This window comes from Cupressus sempervirens, chromosome 7 (genome assembly GCF_028749045.1).
Source record: "Cupressus sempervirens isolate cs-2001-9-10 chromosome 7, ASM2874904v1, whole genome shotgun sequence".
In the NCBI taxonomy this organism is placed as follows: Eukaryota; Viridiplantae; Streptophyta; class Pinopsida; order Cupressales; family Cupressaceae; genus Cupressus; species Cupressus sempervirens.
Genome location: NC_143124.1, coordinates 39,286,024 through 39,300,627, shown reverse-complemented (window position 1 = coordinate 39,300,627; position 14,604 = coordinate 39,286,024). Strand labels below are relative to the sequence as shown.

Here is a 14,604-nt window from a genome sequence, read left to right as displayed (position 1 = left end):
ATGGTGACAGCTCAAGTACATCCTTGAAACTTTCACTTCTTATATCTGTGTTTTTCAAAGAGATTTTGAGAATTATATCTACTCAGGAAAAAGTTGGAATAAACATGCGAAGACACATTCAACAAGTGCTTTATCACATTAGTTAAGAAAATCAATAGTTGCTAGTCATGTGCATTACGACCGTAATAATCGCACTGTATTAACGTGCATACAACAACATTTTCAACGGTTCGCAAACAGAAACAGAAACAGACTTCACAGACGCTCGTTGTCTATATAAGAGAGCCCAATGCCATAGCATTTCATACAACCATTGCGAGTTTCATCTTCTTATCGAAAATGGCCTCCAGTGAAGCCTTAAAGCCATTGCTTCTTTTGTTTGCTTCCTTTCTATTCATGTTAGCAATGACGGAATCAATAAGAACTCCTTTCAACACGACCAAGGCTGACAATAGCGTTAAATATCATGTTGAGAAGCCGGAGCTTGTTGTTCAAATGGTGCAAAGGTAATAAGCATGTTGTCTTTGAGAGGGTCTAGAAAGTTTAGAGAATTTAATTAAATAGCTCATCACATTCAATACATTGATATGCAATGCATATGACTGTGTGTGTCAATCATTCTCTACTTATTCTTATGCTCTTGCTTGGTGCTTGCCTTACCGTAATTTCTATAATACCATTCTTGTGACAGTAGTTGGTACGCAGCTGTCAATAGCTATAGATGAAAATTCTATTCCCCATATCATTAGCTGTTAACGATTGTCTTTGTTCAGATACATTAATTCTAAGATGAACATGATACTGCAGAAAGGTTATCTAAGTCAGTTCAATTAAGAAGGCTTCGACGTTCTAGCGTTGTTTTATTGCCAGCATATATCGACGGTTGCATACAGTTGAGTTGAGATTATTTAACAATTTAAAGAACTGCTGCGCAGGAGTTTAAATAGTTCGAGAAGAAAGCTGAGCTCGTGCGGAACAGGGAACCCAATTGACGACTGTTGGCGCTGTGATTCCGATTGGGTTAACAACAGAAAGAGACTGGCTGACTGCGCAATTGGAATTGGCAAAAACGCCATTGGAGGTAAGAACGGGAGGTTTTATGTCGTTACCGATCCCAGTGACGATGACCCCGTCAATCCTAAGCCTGGCACTCTGCGCCACGCTGTCATCCAAACCGAGCCTCTCTGGATTATTTTTCAAAGAGACATGCTGATTCAGCTAAAGGAGGAGCTGATCATGAACAGCTACAAGACTATTGACGGCAGAGGAGCGAATGTTGATATAGCAAATGGAGCTTGCATTACAATACAGTACGTGAATAACATCATTATTCATGGAATTCATATCCATGACTGCAAACCTACGGGAAATACAAATGTGAGGAGCTCGCCCACACATTACGGGTATAGAACTATGAGTGATGGAGATGGGATTAACATCTTTGGATCAACCGCAATTTGGGTCGACCACTGTTCATTGTCAAGATGTACAGATGGACTGATCGATGCCATCATGGGCTCCACTGCTATCACAATTTCAAACAACTTTTTCACTCACCATGACAAGGTGCTCAAAACTGCCGGTTTATTTAGTCTGCCATTAATTTAGCTTTGCTTTTAAAAAGGTTTCATGATTATATTTATGGGCATGCTTTAAAAAGTTACTAGAAGCCTATTAGGAGACACATAAAGAGTATTGGTATTTATGGGCATATTCGTTTTCTGTAGGTGATGCTCCTTGGACATAGCGACGCGCATACCGAAGACGTCAAAATGCAAGTAACAGTTGCATTCAACCATTTTGGAGAAGGACTTGTTCAGCGTATGCCCAGGTATAGAATTCCGTATCAATCCTTGCATGAGGAACACAAGACATTAGCTCACTCAAGTTTATTTCTTTAATTTTCATTTCACTATAAGATGTATACGTTGTGATGCAGGTGTCGACATGGAAATTTCCATGTGGTGAACAATGATTACACTCACTGGGAAATGTACGCCATTGGCGGAAGTGCGAACCCCACCATTAACAGTGAAGGAAACAGATTCCTAGCCCCTGACAATCGATTCCACAAGGAGGTAAAAGTCCATTTGCAACTGATGTCTCATATATGTTCTTTGGTGTTCAATGGATGTAGAATAAGTATGGTAATGGGAAATGTGCAGGTGACAAAGCACCAAGATTCAACAGAAGGGAATTGGAGATCACTGGGAGATCTGATGTTGAATGGGGCATTCTTTACAGCATCAGGAGCTAGAGCATCTTCAAGCTATGCAAAGGCTTCGAGTATGGCGGCAAGACCGTCATCTGTTGTGGGCTCAATCACTGCAGCTTCAGGTGTTCTCAACTGTAGAAAGGGCTCGAGCTGTTAGACCAAAACATATGCATTATAGACAAATTGTTAGGAATCCCTTAATTCTATAGCTTGCCAAGCATGAGAGGACGAAGCGAGGCATGTTAGTTATTTTAGTTTTGTTTTTGGAGAGTCTCGAGTCATCTTTTAATAAATTTGAATATATCAGTAATGTTATTCTCAAAATTGAAGAATTGTCGTGGAACGTCAAGCCAATAACATTTATATTTATATTATCTTGATTGTCACTGAATTTCAATGTATTTCTTGAGTATGCCTTATAAGAAGTGCAATATAAAGATTGAGATTAGCTCAATTTGTGTTCACAGATTAGATTGAGGTTCATATAGATTGATTTTGACATGCTATTTATTCACACCAAATATTACTCAAAGAAGTATCAATAGTTTCTCTGTATTCTTAAAAAAAATCATTTATTATAGAAAATTGATTTAGTTTTATTCACATAACATCTAGGGCCTCAAATATTATGCTTGGTAAAAATGGAATAGAGTGAAAATGATCCTACAAATAAATCTCATTGCTAAATTTCTTCCAAATAAGACAATCTATTTATACAAAGATTGGTATGTTGCACTCTATGATATAAAAGGTGTCAACAAAAAATAAGTACAGGCTATATTTGATTAAAAAAAAAAATTCCCACACAATGCTACGAACAAACTCTTCATTTTTCTTTTGTTGGGTGTCACTTGAATTAAAAGTAGGACATCATGAGTTTGACAATCATCTTTTTGAAAAGTTCTCTCAAATGATTGAATAATTATTTGTTGTTAAATATTTATTTCTTCTTCTAAATAAATAGGAGCTATTAGGGTATGGTTATTGCTCTACATATCTGGAAATTATTTTGCTTTGCTAGTTGCATTGATATGAATTTTTTGTTTTTAAAGAAAAAATTGTGAACCATCTCAAAAATAAGACTATCATTGGTGAAACTATTTTGAATCGTAAATGTTTAAAGATTGATGAAAGAGCATCTTGGCTTGGTCAAAATAATGCTCTATAGATTTTCTCAGCAATCCTTGTGGTTCTTCTTAGTATTGATTTGAATAGTTGGGTTGGTGAAGTGTTCGTGTCTTCATTCACGAGGTTCACTTGGTTTATATGATTTTCTTTTATGTTCACCGAGTGACTTTTGTGATTGTTTTTTGTGCATTAAAAAGTAGACAAGGTAAAGGCGGCTGACCCCAGGTTACAATAGGTTGGAGACAAGCTAGTAGTCCTTCTCCAATAGTTCATCCTATACCTTTTATTATCATAAAAACAATCCATCTTCACAAAAAATGATCATAGTCCAGTAGGGTTTTAAACCAACCATTCTCTAGGAAGCTATAGAGAGAGCGAGTGACATCATTTTCCTTTCTCTTGTCCTTATCCTCATTTTCAACTCATAGAAGATACAATTTTGTGGCCATCGAATAGATCATCTTAGTGGTATACTCAGAAATGGCCTTGAATTTCCTGTGTAGGGTCTCTTGGTTATCAAAAATCTCTAAAGGGACTTCTATAGCCTATTCATCCTATCATTAATTTCATCTCTTTCACGTGGGGGCCGCTCTACCTTCCCCCCACCCCTCTTTGCATTCCTTATAGGGTAAGTGATATCACCACCCAAGCTCATTTCTGGGGAAGGCATCCCTTAAAAGGTATTAGAAACATGGGAAGGGCTAGGGTTACCCTTATTCTTAGAGCCATAGGTAGTGCGTGTCATTTCCATTTTCCTCTTGCTTGTAGGTTTAGCCTCCGTCCTCATGGATTTAGACCTAACATCATGAATATGCATTGGTGCTTCCTTAGAATAGAAGAATTTCTACATGCCCACCTCATTTGAAACACTCGATTGTTTATACTAGATCATTCCTTTGAGAGATAGGCCTCCCACATTTGATATGAGTTCCTACATCACTACAACATTTGGGGACAAATTGCGATGACAATTTGTGATGGCGGTGTAATCTGTGTTGTTTTTCATGTCTCTTTTTTTTCGCAATTCTCCTCGATGACATTGCAATACCAATATTGGCATCGCACTTGCGACACCCCTACGAGCATAAGCAAAAAAAAAATCATGACATAAATAACTTTCCATTTGTTTTGGTTATGGAGAGATGCACGCGAAAGAGGTGGAGAGCTCCAAATGAGGGTGCATAGTTGTGAATGTTGTCATGCCCTTGTGATTGGTGCATTTTGTTGTTGTGTCCTTGTGATCTTTACATTTCATTACCATGCCCTTTCTTTGCGATTTCATTGTCATTATTTGCCCTTTCTCTGCAATTTCATTTTCGTGTCATGCCCTTTCTCTGCAGTTTCGTTGTCATGTCATGCCCTTGCGATCTACATGCCCTTGCTCTGTGATTTTCTTCAAGGGGTGAGAAGAGGTACATATGCAAAATGTTTTTTCTCTTTTCCTTGTAAACGTGTATGTCTTTATATTTCCTTCTAAACATGTATTTGTTTATATAGTTAGAGGGATCTCTTTTAAGGTGGTTATTACATATTATCTCACAATAGAAAAAAAGGGCCAACTACATACATATTCCACAATCCAAATAATAAAACAATGAAAGTCACTCAACCTGTGCTAAGTGAATTATCTCAAGATCCTAAACAAAAATATTGTAAACCATGAAAAATGGGTAGAGTTCACAAGAAATTTTATAAAAATATATAATAGCAGATGTTTCTAGAGAGAAACAAGCCAAAACCCAGTTAAATTTGTGTAGTTGTTGATTACAAATTCATGTAGAACTCTCATCAGATTAGGTAAACATTCCAAAATCTAGATATTAAATCAATAAAACTCACTCAACCCTGCTAAGTGACATACCCCAATATCTTGCATATAAATAATCCAAACCACAAAAAGTGGGTAGAGTTGATAGGAAATTTTACAAAAATATATCATAGAATATATTTTTAGAAAGAAACAAGCCATAATCAAGTTAAATTGGTCTATTTTTTTATCACCTAGGTTGATTACAAATTCCCCTTTCTCTAGGACTATGAAATGTTGCTCTTCTTCAGTGAGTTGTACCACCATTGAATATTTTTAGAAACTCTGGTCAATGTTGAAACTTTGAATTCTCAGATAGTTGTAGGGATTGTGGTGAATATGTAACACTAATGAATGTTTTTACCAACTCTTTCCATTGTTCAAATGAGGGCATAGAGAGCTATAAATGTTGTCATGCCCTTGTGATCATTAAATTTTTTACTGTGCCCTTATAATATGAAACCAAAAACTGATAAAATTCTAATTAATTGATGAGATCAGTTGCAGAAACCTAACTGATATGTTTTCTTGTGCCATTGTCAAATTCTTACACTTGTTGAGATTCTAAACACTTGCAGTACTATGAATCATGAGACACGATGGAAAACTAGACAAGATTAGAGATTGCACTATGAAACAACTACTGAAATTCATTCATGCTTCTCCATGAGATTTTGAGAAATTCTCTCCACGCACATTTGTTCCCATGTGAGTTCAACATATTGGTGAACTAAGTGTATGAAAAATCATATCCAAAATTCTTTATTAGGGAATATTGCAGTTTACAATTAGATGTCGATCCCGTGAGTTTTTATTGTGTGTTAGTCGATATAATTCTATCACAATTTGTACTACACAATATAATTCAATGCGGAGTTATGATGTTAATTGGGGCAGTCTTCAAGGAATCAGGTGGCATGGGGTTGTCAAAGTATGCCAAAGCTTCAAGCGTGGGGCATCCCTCTATGCCTTCCATCATTGTTAACGTGGGTGTTCTAACTCTCTAACTTGCTAAGCACGATCAACACAATGAATCAAAGCTTATCACATATTTTAGTTTCTTTTGACGTCAAGATGCTCCACCCATTTCTCGTGACTTCAAAAAATGTGTGAATAATACACCTCTCATATCTGAAATACATCAATAAACTTGATTAATGCTGCAAAAATTCATTTACATTTAAAAAAATTGAAGGTTGGGAATAATGCAGTGCCTAAATGAGTTTTGTTTAAAAATGTAAAATGTACAAATATAAAATCGTATAATTCTTAAGACGATGACTAAGATAATCTTTGATAAAATGTAGAGATTTCACTTATAATAGCATACACTCTTAATAGATAACCTTATAACTTATTTATCATATTGTAAATTGCATTTTCTTTTTTCTTTTTTTAACCATATCGTGCCAACTCTTTTAAATAGAAGAGTATTCTAATCGTTATAAAGATGCATGAGTATTGATTGTAATGTAATACTTGAATTCTATATAATGTGTGAAATCAAAATATTTGTATGTTCATCATAAATGTAAAGCATTATTCAATGATTTCTTTAAATTTTCATTAATTGAAACCTTACTGTCTTAGAATACCACAACTAGATAGATCATTACATAAATATTGCAAAGTAACCTACCAATGGTAATAAAAAAAGGTAGGAGTTAGATTTTAAATGTAAAATTTGATTTTTGAATTAGATTCAAGGAATGCAAAAATTGGTCTTGGATACTATAACCACGATCCAAATTAAAAGATGGAGAATATAGGAATCACGGATGAATGTATGTGAACCTAGCCTAGTAAATAATCGGAATGCCACAGTATATCATAATTACAAGAAAATATGGAGCTAAAAGGGGACCTTCCCTGGGCTCTTTTCCTTTTCAATAATTAACAGAGAATAATCTTTGATGAGAAATTATATATAGTGTTGTGATAAAATTTACTCAAGACATGACAATAGAAAAGATTATAGTGCTTCAAATCTACTTTCAAAGAACTATTACCTTTTCAAACGATGTATATTAAGGGTTTAAATGAGCATCAAAAAAATACTCATTGTTTGTTTAACATTTATAACATATCATCATCTAATGTACAACCTATAATTTTTTTTTTTTTTTAATATGTCATATATCATTTCAGTGAATAAATATTAAAAAAATATGGAAAATTAATAATACTCCTCTAGTTTTTAAATTAATAAGCAATTATCTTTTGAATGTAAAAATTAGAATCTGGAGTTAGATTTAAGGAATGCAAAATTTGTCCTGAATATTATAGAGATGATCCAAAATAAATGACATAGAATATAAGAAGCATGGACGAATGTATGTGAATGTAGTCTAATAAATAATAGAATGTCATAGTATATCATTAGAACATGGAAATATTGAAACAAATGGGGACATGAGCTGGGCTCTTTTCATTTTGAATAATTAAAAAAGAGTTATCTTAGATGAGAAATTAAATATAGTTATGATAAAGTTATTCAATACATGGCTTCAAATCTACTTTGAAATTCCTAATTTTTTTTTTTCAATGATGTACATTAGGGGTTAAAATGAGAGAACAAAAGATACACTTCTTATATTTGAAATTCCTAACATATCATTGAAATTCCTAACATATCATCTCACGCACAACATGTAATATTATATTATTTTTATTTAAAATACTATTTTAGTGAAAACTTTGTTAGCACCATGTGTTTCATGTCAAACAAATTTATTGCTTTCCTAAGTTAAAATCTTGAAAAAAGGAAAATTAATAATACTCCCCTTTTTTCAAGTTAATAAATACATAGATTAAATACTCTTACTGTATTTAATAATTATTAAATACCCTAAAGAGTTTTACCTTACCTTTTTGGGTTTTGATCTCCTTTATAAGGATGATCTCTCATTGTAAACATGAACTTGAGATAATTCATTTTTTATAGCAATCTACTTTTTTCCTCATCAAGAATGTCTCATCTACGGATCTAGCTATTCAAGCCTCCATAGCCTTTTTTCTCTCTCTCCAGTAAGAGGTGTTTGCATGTAGATGGTTCTTGGGAGCTGTGGGTTTGACCGTTTATCATTTTCAACAACCATGTGAGTTGAAAATCATTTAATAATTATGAAAAGCCATTAAATCTTTTTGAGCAACTAGCAGGCACAAGTCAAGATATCGATGCTTTTTGGGCATCTTTCTTTTAGTGGTAGCTCTCAATGTAATTGTCCCTTTTTGAGCACATTCATCAATCTTCATAATATATATTTCTTAGTCCCTACCTTGAGGATAGGAGACTATAGATTTTAATTAGTTTTCTCCCTATTTGTTGAATCTTGAAAAATGTGCAAGCTTAAAAAAAAATCATTTATCCTATATTTTGAAGCATTTTTTCTATTTAACTAAATTTTATTTTTTTGTTTCTAAATTTTTATTGCTTATGAATTTTTTTCCCAGCAATCTTTTCCATTTTTTGTGCGCAAAATTTAAGAAAAAATAAGCATGAAAAATACAAACATGGCAGTGGAAGTTGAAAAAATAATAGATGTGTCATTCAATGTATCTGCATGTGCCTATCTTCACTCTAATAGGTGACAACATGAGATAACTTGAGTTTGGGAAGTTATCATGAGATTTGAAAAACTAAGTAGCATGGTGATGTTAGATTATGTTGTTGACTCTTGATTAATTATGAAATTCTTCCCTTGGTTCTTATAAATGTATTATATTAAAATCGATATTATTATATCACAAGTGGTATAAAATTTAGCTTCACAAATATCCTAAACCTTGCAATTTTAGGTAGCATGTTGCATAATATCAATCTATATTGGTAAAAGTTTTTGGGAAAAACACTATTTTGGAATTTATTGTGATTAGCATATTGAAGTTCCAATCTATAAATTGTTAAAGCTATTAGTAAATTCTATCTACTAGTGAGTTATAAAATATGTCATATTCATATATAATAAAAATTATGATGAAATTTAGAAGAAGAAAAAAATATTGTCCTGTAATAAACTATGAATTGTAAGATTTTTCAAACAAATTACATGTTGGTAACATGCCATATAAATTGTGGTAACTTTTAAATATAAACAAAAAATAGTTTAATACACCAAAATCTGTCATTGGATTCAATTAGGTGCTATGTGCACTTGATAATCACCTATCGCTCCATCGAAAATCACCAACCCTACAAATGAGCTTATGAATAATTTGAACTCCTAACTATGAAAGAAAAAAATTTACTTATTGATGATAATTTTTTACTTGTAGACAATAGTTTGTTTCATTGATCGCCTTTATAAAATAACCATTCGAACATATTTTTTTCAATTTTGAGTCTTTATCATACATGAACATGCAAACACACATTTTCTAGTATTTTCTAATGTACTATTCACATATTTATTGATATAATACTACTTTTAATCCATAAAAAAGAAATTATATAAATCAAATGATAGTATCACAATAGTATCATTATATATATATTTTTTTATCAAAATAGACAACTAAACGCTAGATACACAATTCATGCAAAAATTGATAGTTTGAAAACAAATCAAAAACCCCATATTAAGATTGTATCTATGTATGTAGAAAACTAATCTATACAAAAGATGTAGTAAATTACATTAAGTTATTAGGAAAGCATTGAAACAAGAGCTCTAGGAGATGCTTTTTGAAAAATCTTACAATTCATAGTTTATTACAGGACAATATTTTCTTCTTCTTCTAAATTTCATCATAATTTTTATTATATATGAATATAACATATTTTATAACTCACTAGTAGATAGAATTTACTAATAGCTTTAACAAGTTATAGATTGGAACTTCAATATGCTAATCACAATAAATTCCAAAATAGTATTTTTTTCCAAAAGCTTTTACCAATATAGATTGATATTATGCAACATGCTACCTAAAATTGCAAGGTTTAGGATATTTGTGAAGCTAAATTTTATACCACTTGTGATATAATAATATCGATTTTAATATAATACATTTATAAGAACCAAGGGAAGGATTTCATAATTAATCAAGAGTCAACAACATAATCTAACATCACCATGCTACTTAGTTTTTCAAATCTCATGATAACTTCCCAAACTCAAGTTATCAAAGTTGATAGGTATAATCCAAAAACAATAAGAAGAAAATTATACTCATCAAAAAGAATATTTGTAACTTAAAACACCAAAGTTAGATTTTATTTAATTTAAGATCAGTAGTATATTTCTATATACATTGTAAGATGTTTTTGGATTATGATTAATATATTATTGCACAAATAATTTACTAGCAAAACTAGTACCGACATCTTCAATTATAGTACATATAATATTGGAAAAAATATCACATATGCTCATTAAATTTTTTTATTTTGACTTTTCATTTATATAAAAATCTAATATTATGGATGAGGGTTAAGATAAGAATATAAAATATCGATAAGAAAACCTATTATAGTACCTTACGTATTAGAAGGTGATGTAAGTATTTACAATAAATTTTAATTAAAAGTAATATATTAAACTTATAAATATTGTGGAGAGTTAGTTCACACTTAAATATCTCATAAATCTAATTGAGAGATGATCTCCACATGAAATGTGAAGCAAGATTAATATATTGATTTATCTTTTATGATATTTACACTAACATAAAATCTCCATAGTGCTTACTATTCTCACATGGAATGGAAATGAAGTAGATAGGGTAGAATCTATGTGTAACACAACATTTAATCACTATAAACTTGCTTCAAAATCTTTTAGACTATCGATTTGGCATAAATGTACTTCTCTTAAGAATTGTTTGGGGCAGAATTTCACTTTTTCAAATACTGTACTTCCTTATTATCTATACAACCATCATTATAACCCACAACTATCAAAGGAATTGTAAGCTCAATTTTAGAGACATTTTTAAATCTTTAAACCTAGGTTTAATTTGATTTTGATGTGTTTTCATTCACAGAGAGGGTGGTTTTGGTTTACCTCATTTTATAGAATAAGTCAAACAAGAAACATTCTTCCAATACTACTATAAAACATTTAATTGAAAATTTATATTTGCATATAAGAAAAATATAAAAAATTAAAATTATAAAAGATGCCTAATTTGTTATGGTTGTTTGTGAAAGAAATATAAAAAATGTTCTTATATGTAATGTACTTGAGGAAAATAAATCTTGAGAGTTCCTATAAATAATATTATAAGCTACATATCATTATATAATTATCTAATTATGTGATATCAGGTAAAGGAAATATTTTACTTTCTTTTTATTATTCTGTAAGGATCGTGTACCTATGCATTATGTTGAAATCTATTTTCATTATATATTCTTATATTTTTCATGGAAGTTGTCTTAATTATGCATGATTAAATATAGTTTTGCAAGTTAATAATTTAATAAAATGAGGGTTTGTATATATTTAAATAATAATGGCTTATAAATCTTATCAAATTTTCATATTTGAACTTTTGTAGATGATATTTATACAAAATTCATTTTACATAAAGAATAGAATTTTTAATATAATTAATGGCTTCATCTCATTAAGTACAATGGTAAGTGTTACAAAATTGTTTATTATTCAAAACTTCATTAGATAAGTAAATTCAAGATAATTTGAAATTTATACAAAAGTTGCCATTACAGATCATGTGGATAAATAGCCATTCACTTTTGACTCTCTTTACTATTAAATTGGGTGTGCATGCTACAATTTGACACAACTAACCCTTCAAAAATAATTTAATTAATACACAAGAGAATTTTTTAATTCTCATAATTTACTATTATTTTCACAATATCACAATATTATTTTTACAAAGTTCCATTGGAGGTAATGGTGATGACCTAGTTAATCCTACGCCTGACACTCTTTGCCACGTTGTCATCCAGACCGAGCCTCTGTGAATCATTTAAAAAGAAATTCTAATTCCCTTCACACAAACTATTCTCAAGCTATACTTTTTCAATTCCTTTTCCAAGATCTAATGCATGCATGCCTATTGATTAGATGTACATATTTTCAAAATAACATCGACCCATTTGAGTTTGAGATAGAAAAGGTAAAAGGACCTTAAACAACCCTCATTCCATGAGAACAAGATTTGCAAGCTCTTACATAAAAAATTTTCGAATTATGTGTATACAAATGAGCATTATTTATATTTTTTTTAAAATATTGTAGTCCACTACAACAACACAAAATAAATGTAGTGAAATTCTTATGATCATTTTTGTTTTCTTTATAAAACCCCATTGTGTTGGCACTCTTTACTAATTTCACGTATTGGTTAAATGTATTTTGAAAACTTAGAACTATCCTCACATAGTCGTACACTATATGCACTTAAGATGCTCAATGTTTAGAAAAGAGGTTCTAGAAAAGGGAATGAATGTCAAGCACTTTTTATGTAGATATGAACGGAAATATAGGGGGTCCCTGCATGTGCATGGATTCATATGGATCGAAGGAGCACCTGATGTGGATAAAATTGACTGGTCAAATGAGGAGGAAAGAAGAAGCCGTAAAAGATATTTTTCATTCCATTGTTCATGTATGGAACCCTAGAAATTATCCTCATCAACAAAATATACATGCACATTAATAAATATTTATATATATTCATGTAATGTGACATTAATTAATGTACTTATTTTTTTCTTACCTTGAGTTGTAGGCATTCGTCAATTTTCAACAACATATATGCCTTAAAAACACAAGACAACTTGCAAAGGTGGATTTGGACCGTGACTATGAAGAAATGTTAAATTGTGCGAAGTGATACACAATTTCTAAGGAGGGTGGATGCCTAAGAATAAAAGGGAAAGATGGTTTGCAAGTAATTATTTCATCCCAATGAATATTTAAAAAATATATATAATTACTACAAAATGATGGGGCTAAATATAAAATTTCTTACACTGGAGAAAGTTGTCTTGATAATGAAGAAAATGATTCATCGGATCACAGGGCTTCCGATGTTGGCCAAGGCAAGAACCACCAATGCCCTGAATCGGGTGGAACTGTAAAAGAAAACCCTTGCTAAGTGGGATGGAAGGGGTATGAAGATTAGTTGTGTTACTGATATAGAGTTAAAATTTGAAATTCATGTAATTGCACACAAGACAATAGCTCCAGTTGACTCAATAATGTATAATGTGGAGTAGTGGATCTCAGTTACGGGGTGGTGAAGAATGACATGTCCTTCGACCCTACCAAGTTGGTGTTGAAATTGAAGACAATGAACATGTTTAGAGAAATACTACAGAATATGAATGGGAGATTATATCTAGGTTGCACCAGGGTCAAAATATACGATGCTCAGAAATAGACATGTTCGGGAGAAGAGACATTGATAGACAAACAAATTGGTCTGTTGATTATCAAGAAGAAGAGTACACTACCAGAGCAATCAATTTCATAAGTAACATGAAGAATCATGGGTGTCTTATCTATGATGAAATTCCTCGATGCATAAACTACATGACCTTTGGTGAGAAACAAAAAAGGCAGTCAACATGACATGACACACTACCACAGTAATCAAAATGAAGAACTATTGTTTATGATAATTCAAGGCACATCAAGAACAGGAAAGTCATATTTAATTGGTTCCATTAGTCAATCTCTTCAAAATGCGGTAATGCCCTCCCATTCTCCCCTTCTATTACTTTTCCTAATAGGAGTTGCAACATTCAATACAAGAGCTTCTACAATTGATTCAAAATAGAAGGTAACAGTAAGAGATTGTTCTCAACTAGAAGGAGCAAGGCTCACAAGTTTTTGAGAAGAAATTCCACATTTAAAATATATTTTGATTGATGAAATGAGATTCATTGGTCAAAAAATGTTGGAAAATATAGATTTATGACTGCGACAAGCATTCCCACAATCTGCACACATAAGCTTTGGAGGTAAATATTCCATTTCTACATCATGAATATCTTACTCATGTGAAATATACATTATTTGAATCAAATACATGAATAAATACATAGTTTTTAAAATATATTTTTTCCTCAATTGTATTTCAGGTGCATCTATAATATCGGTGGGAGATTTTGGCCAGCTACCTCCTATCAATGATAGAGCAGCATATGACAGTAATAAACAGGAAAAGTTTCTAGGTCAGGAATTCAAGACCCTGGTCACACTAGATAAGATATTCAGACAAGATGGGGAAGATATTGAGCGACAAAGATTTTGACAACTTTTGATGAATCTAAGAGATGGAAACTCACAAATTGATGATTTGAGGTTGCTGGTGTCAAGGGTCCCTATCAACATAGATGTCGCAACAATTGTTTAATTTGATAATGTTTTTCATTTGTTCTCAAAAAATGAAAATGTTCATGCTCGTAATAAAAAAAATGCTACATTCATTGAAGCATCCGATTGCACCTTGTGTTGCATCGAAAGTAGCTTCT

The 14,604-nt window shown here is 31.8% G+C and overlaps 1 protein-coding gene across 1 annotated transcript; it reads left to right on the top strand.

Moving 5' to 3' along the window:
* On the top strand, positions 1 to 14,384 carry LOC149545338 (putative pectate lyase 18). Its single transcript, XM_089793744.1, has 7 exons — positions 1 to 15; positions 241 to 506; positions 936 to 1,566; positions 1,728 to 1,831; positions 1,940 to 2,078; positions 2,166 to 2,367; positions 14,212 to 14,384. Exons 1-7 carry the CDS (start codon positions 1 to 3, stop codon positions 14,382 to 14,384), a joined length of 1,530 nt encoding a protein of 509 aa, XP_089649870.1.
* The last annotated feature ends 220 nt before the right edge of the window (positions 14,385 to 14,604 follow it).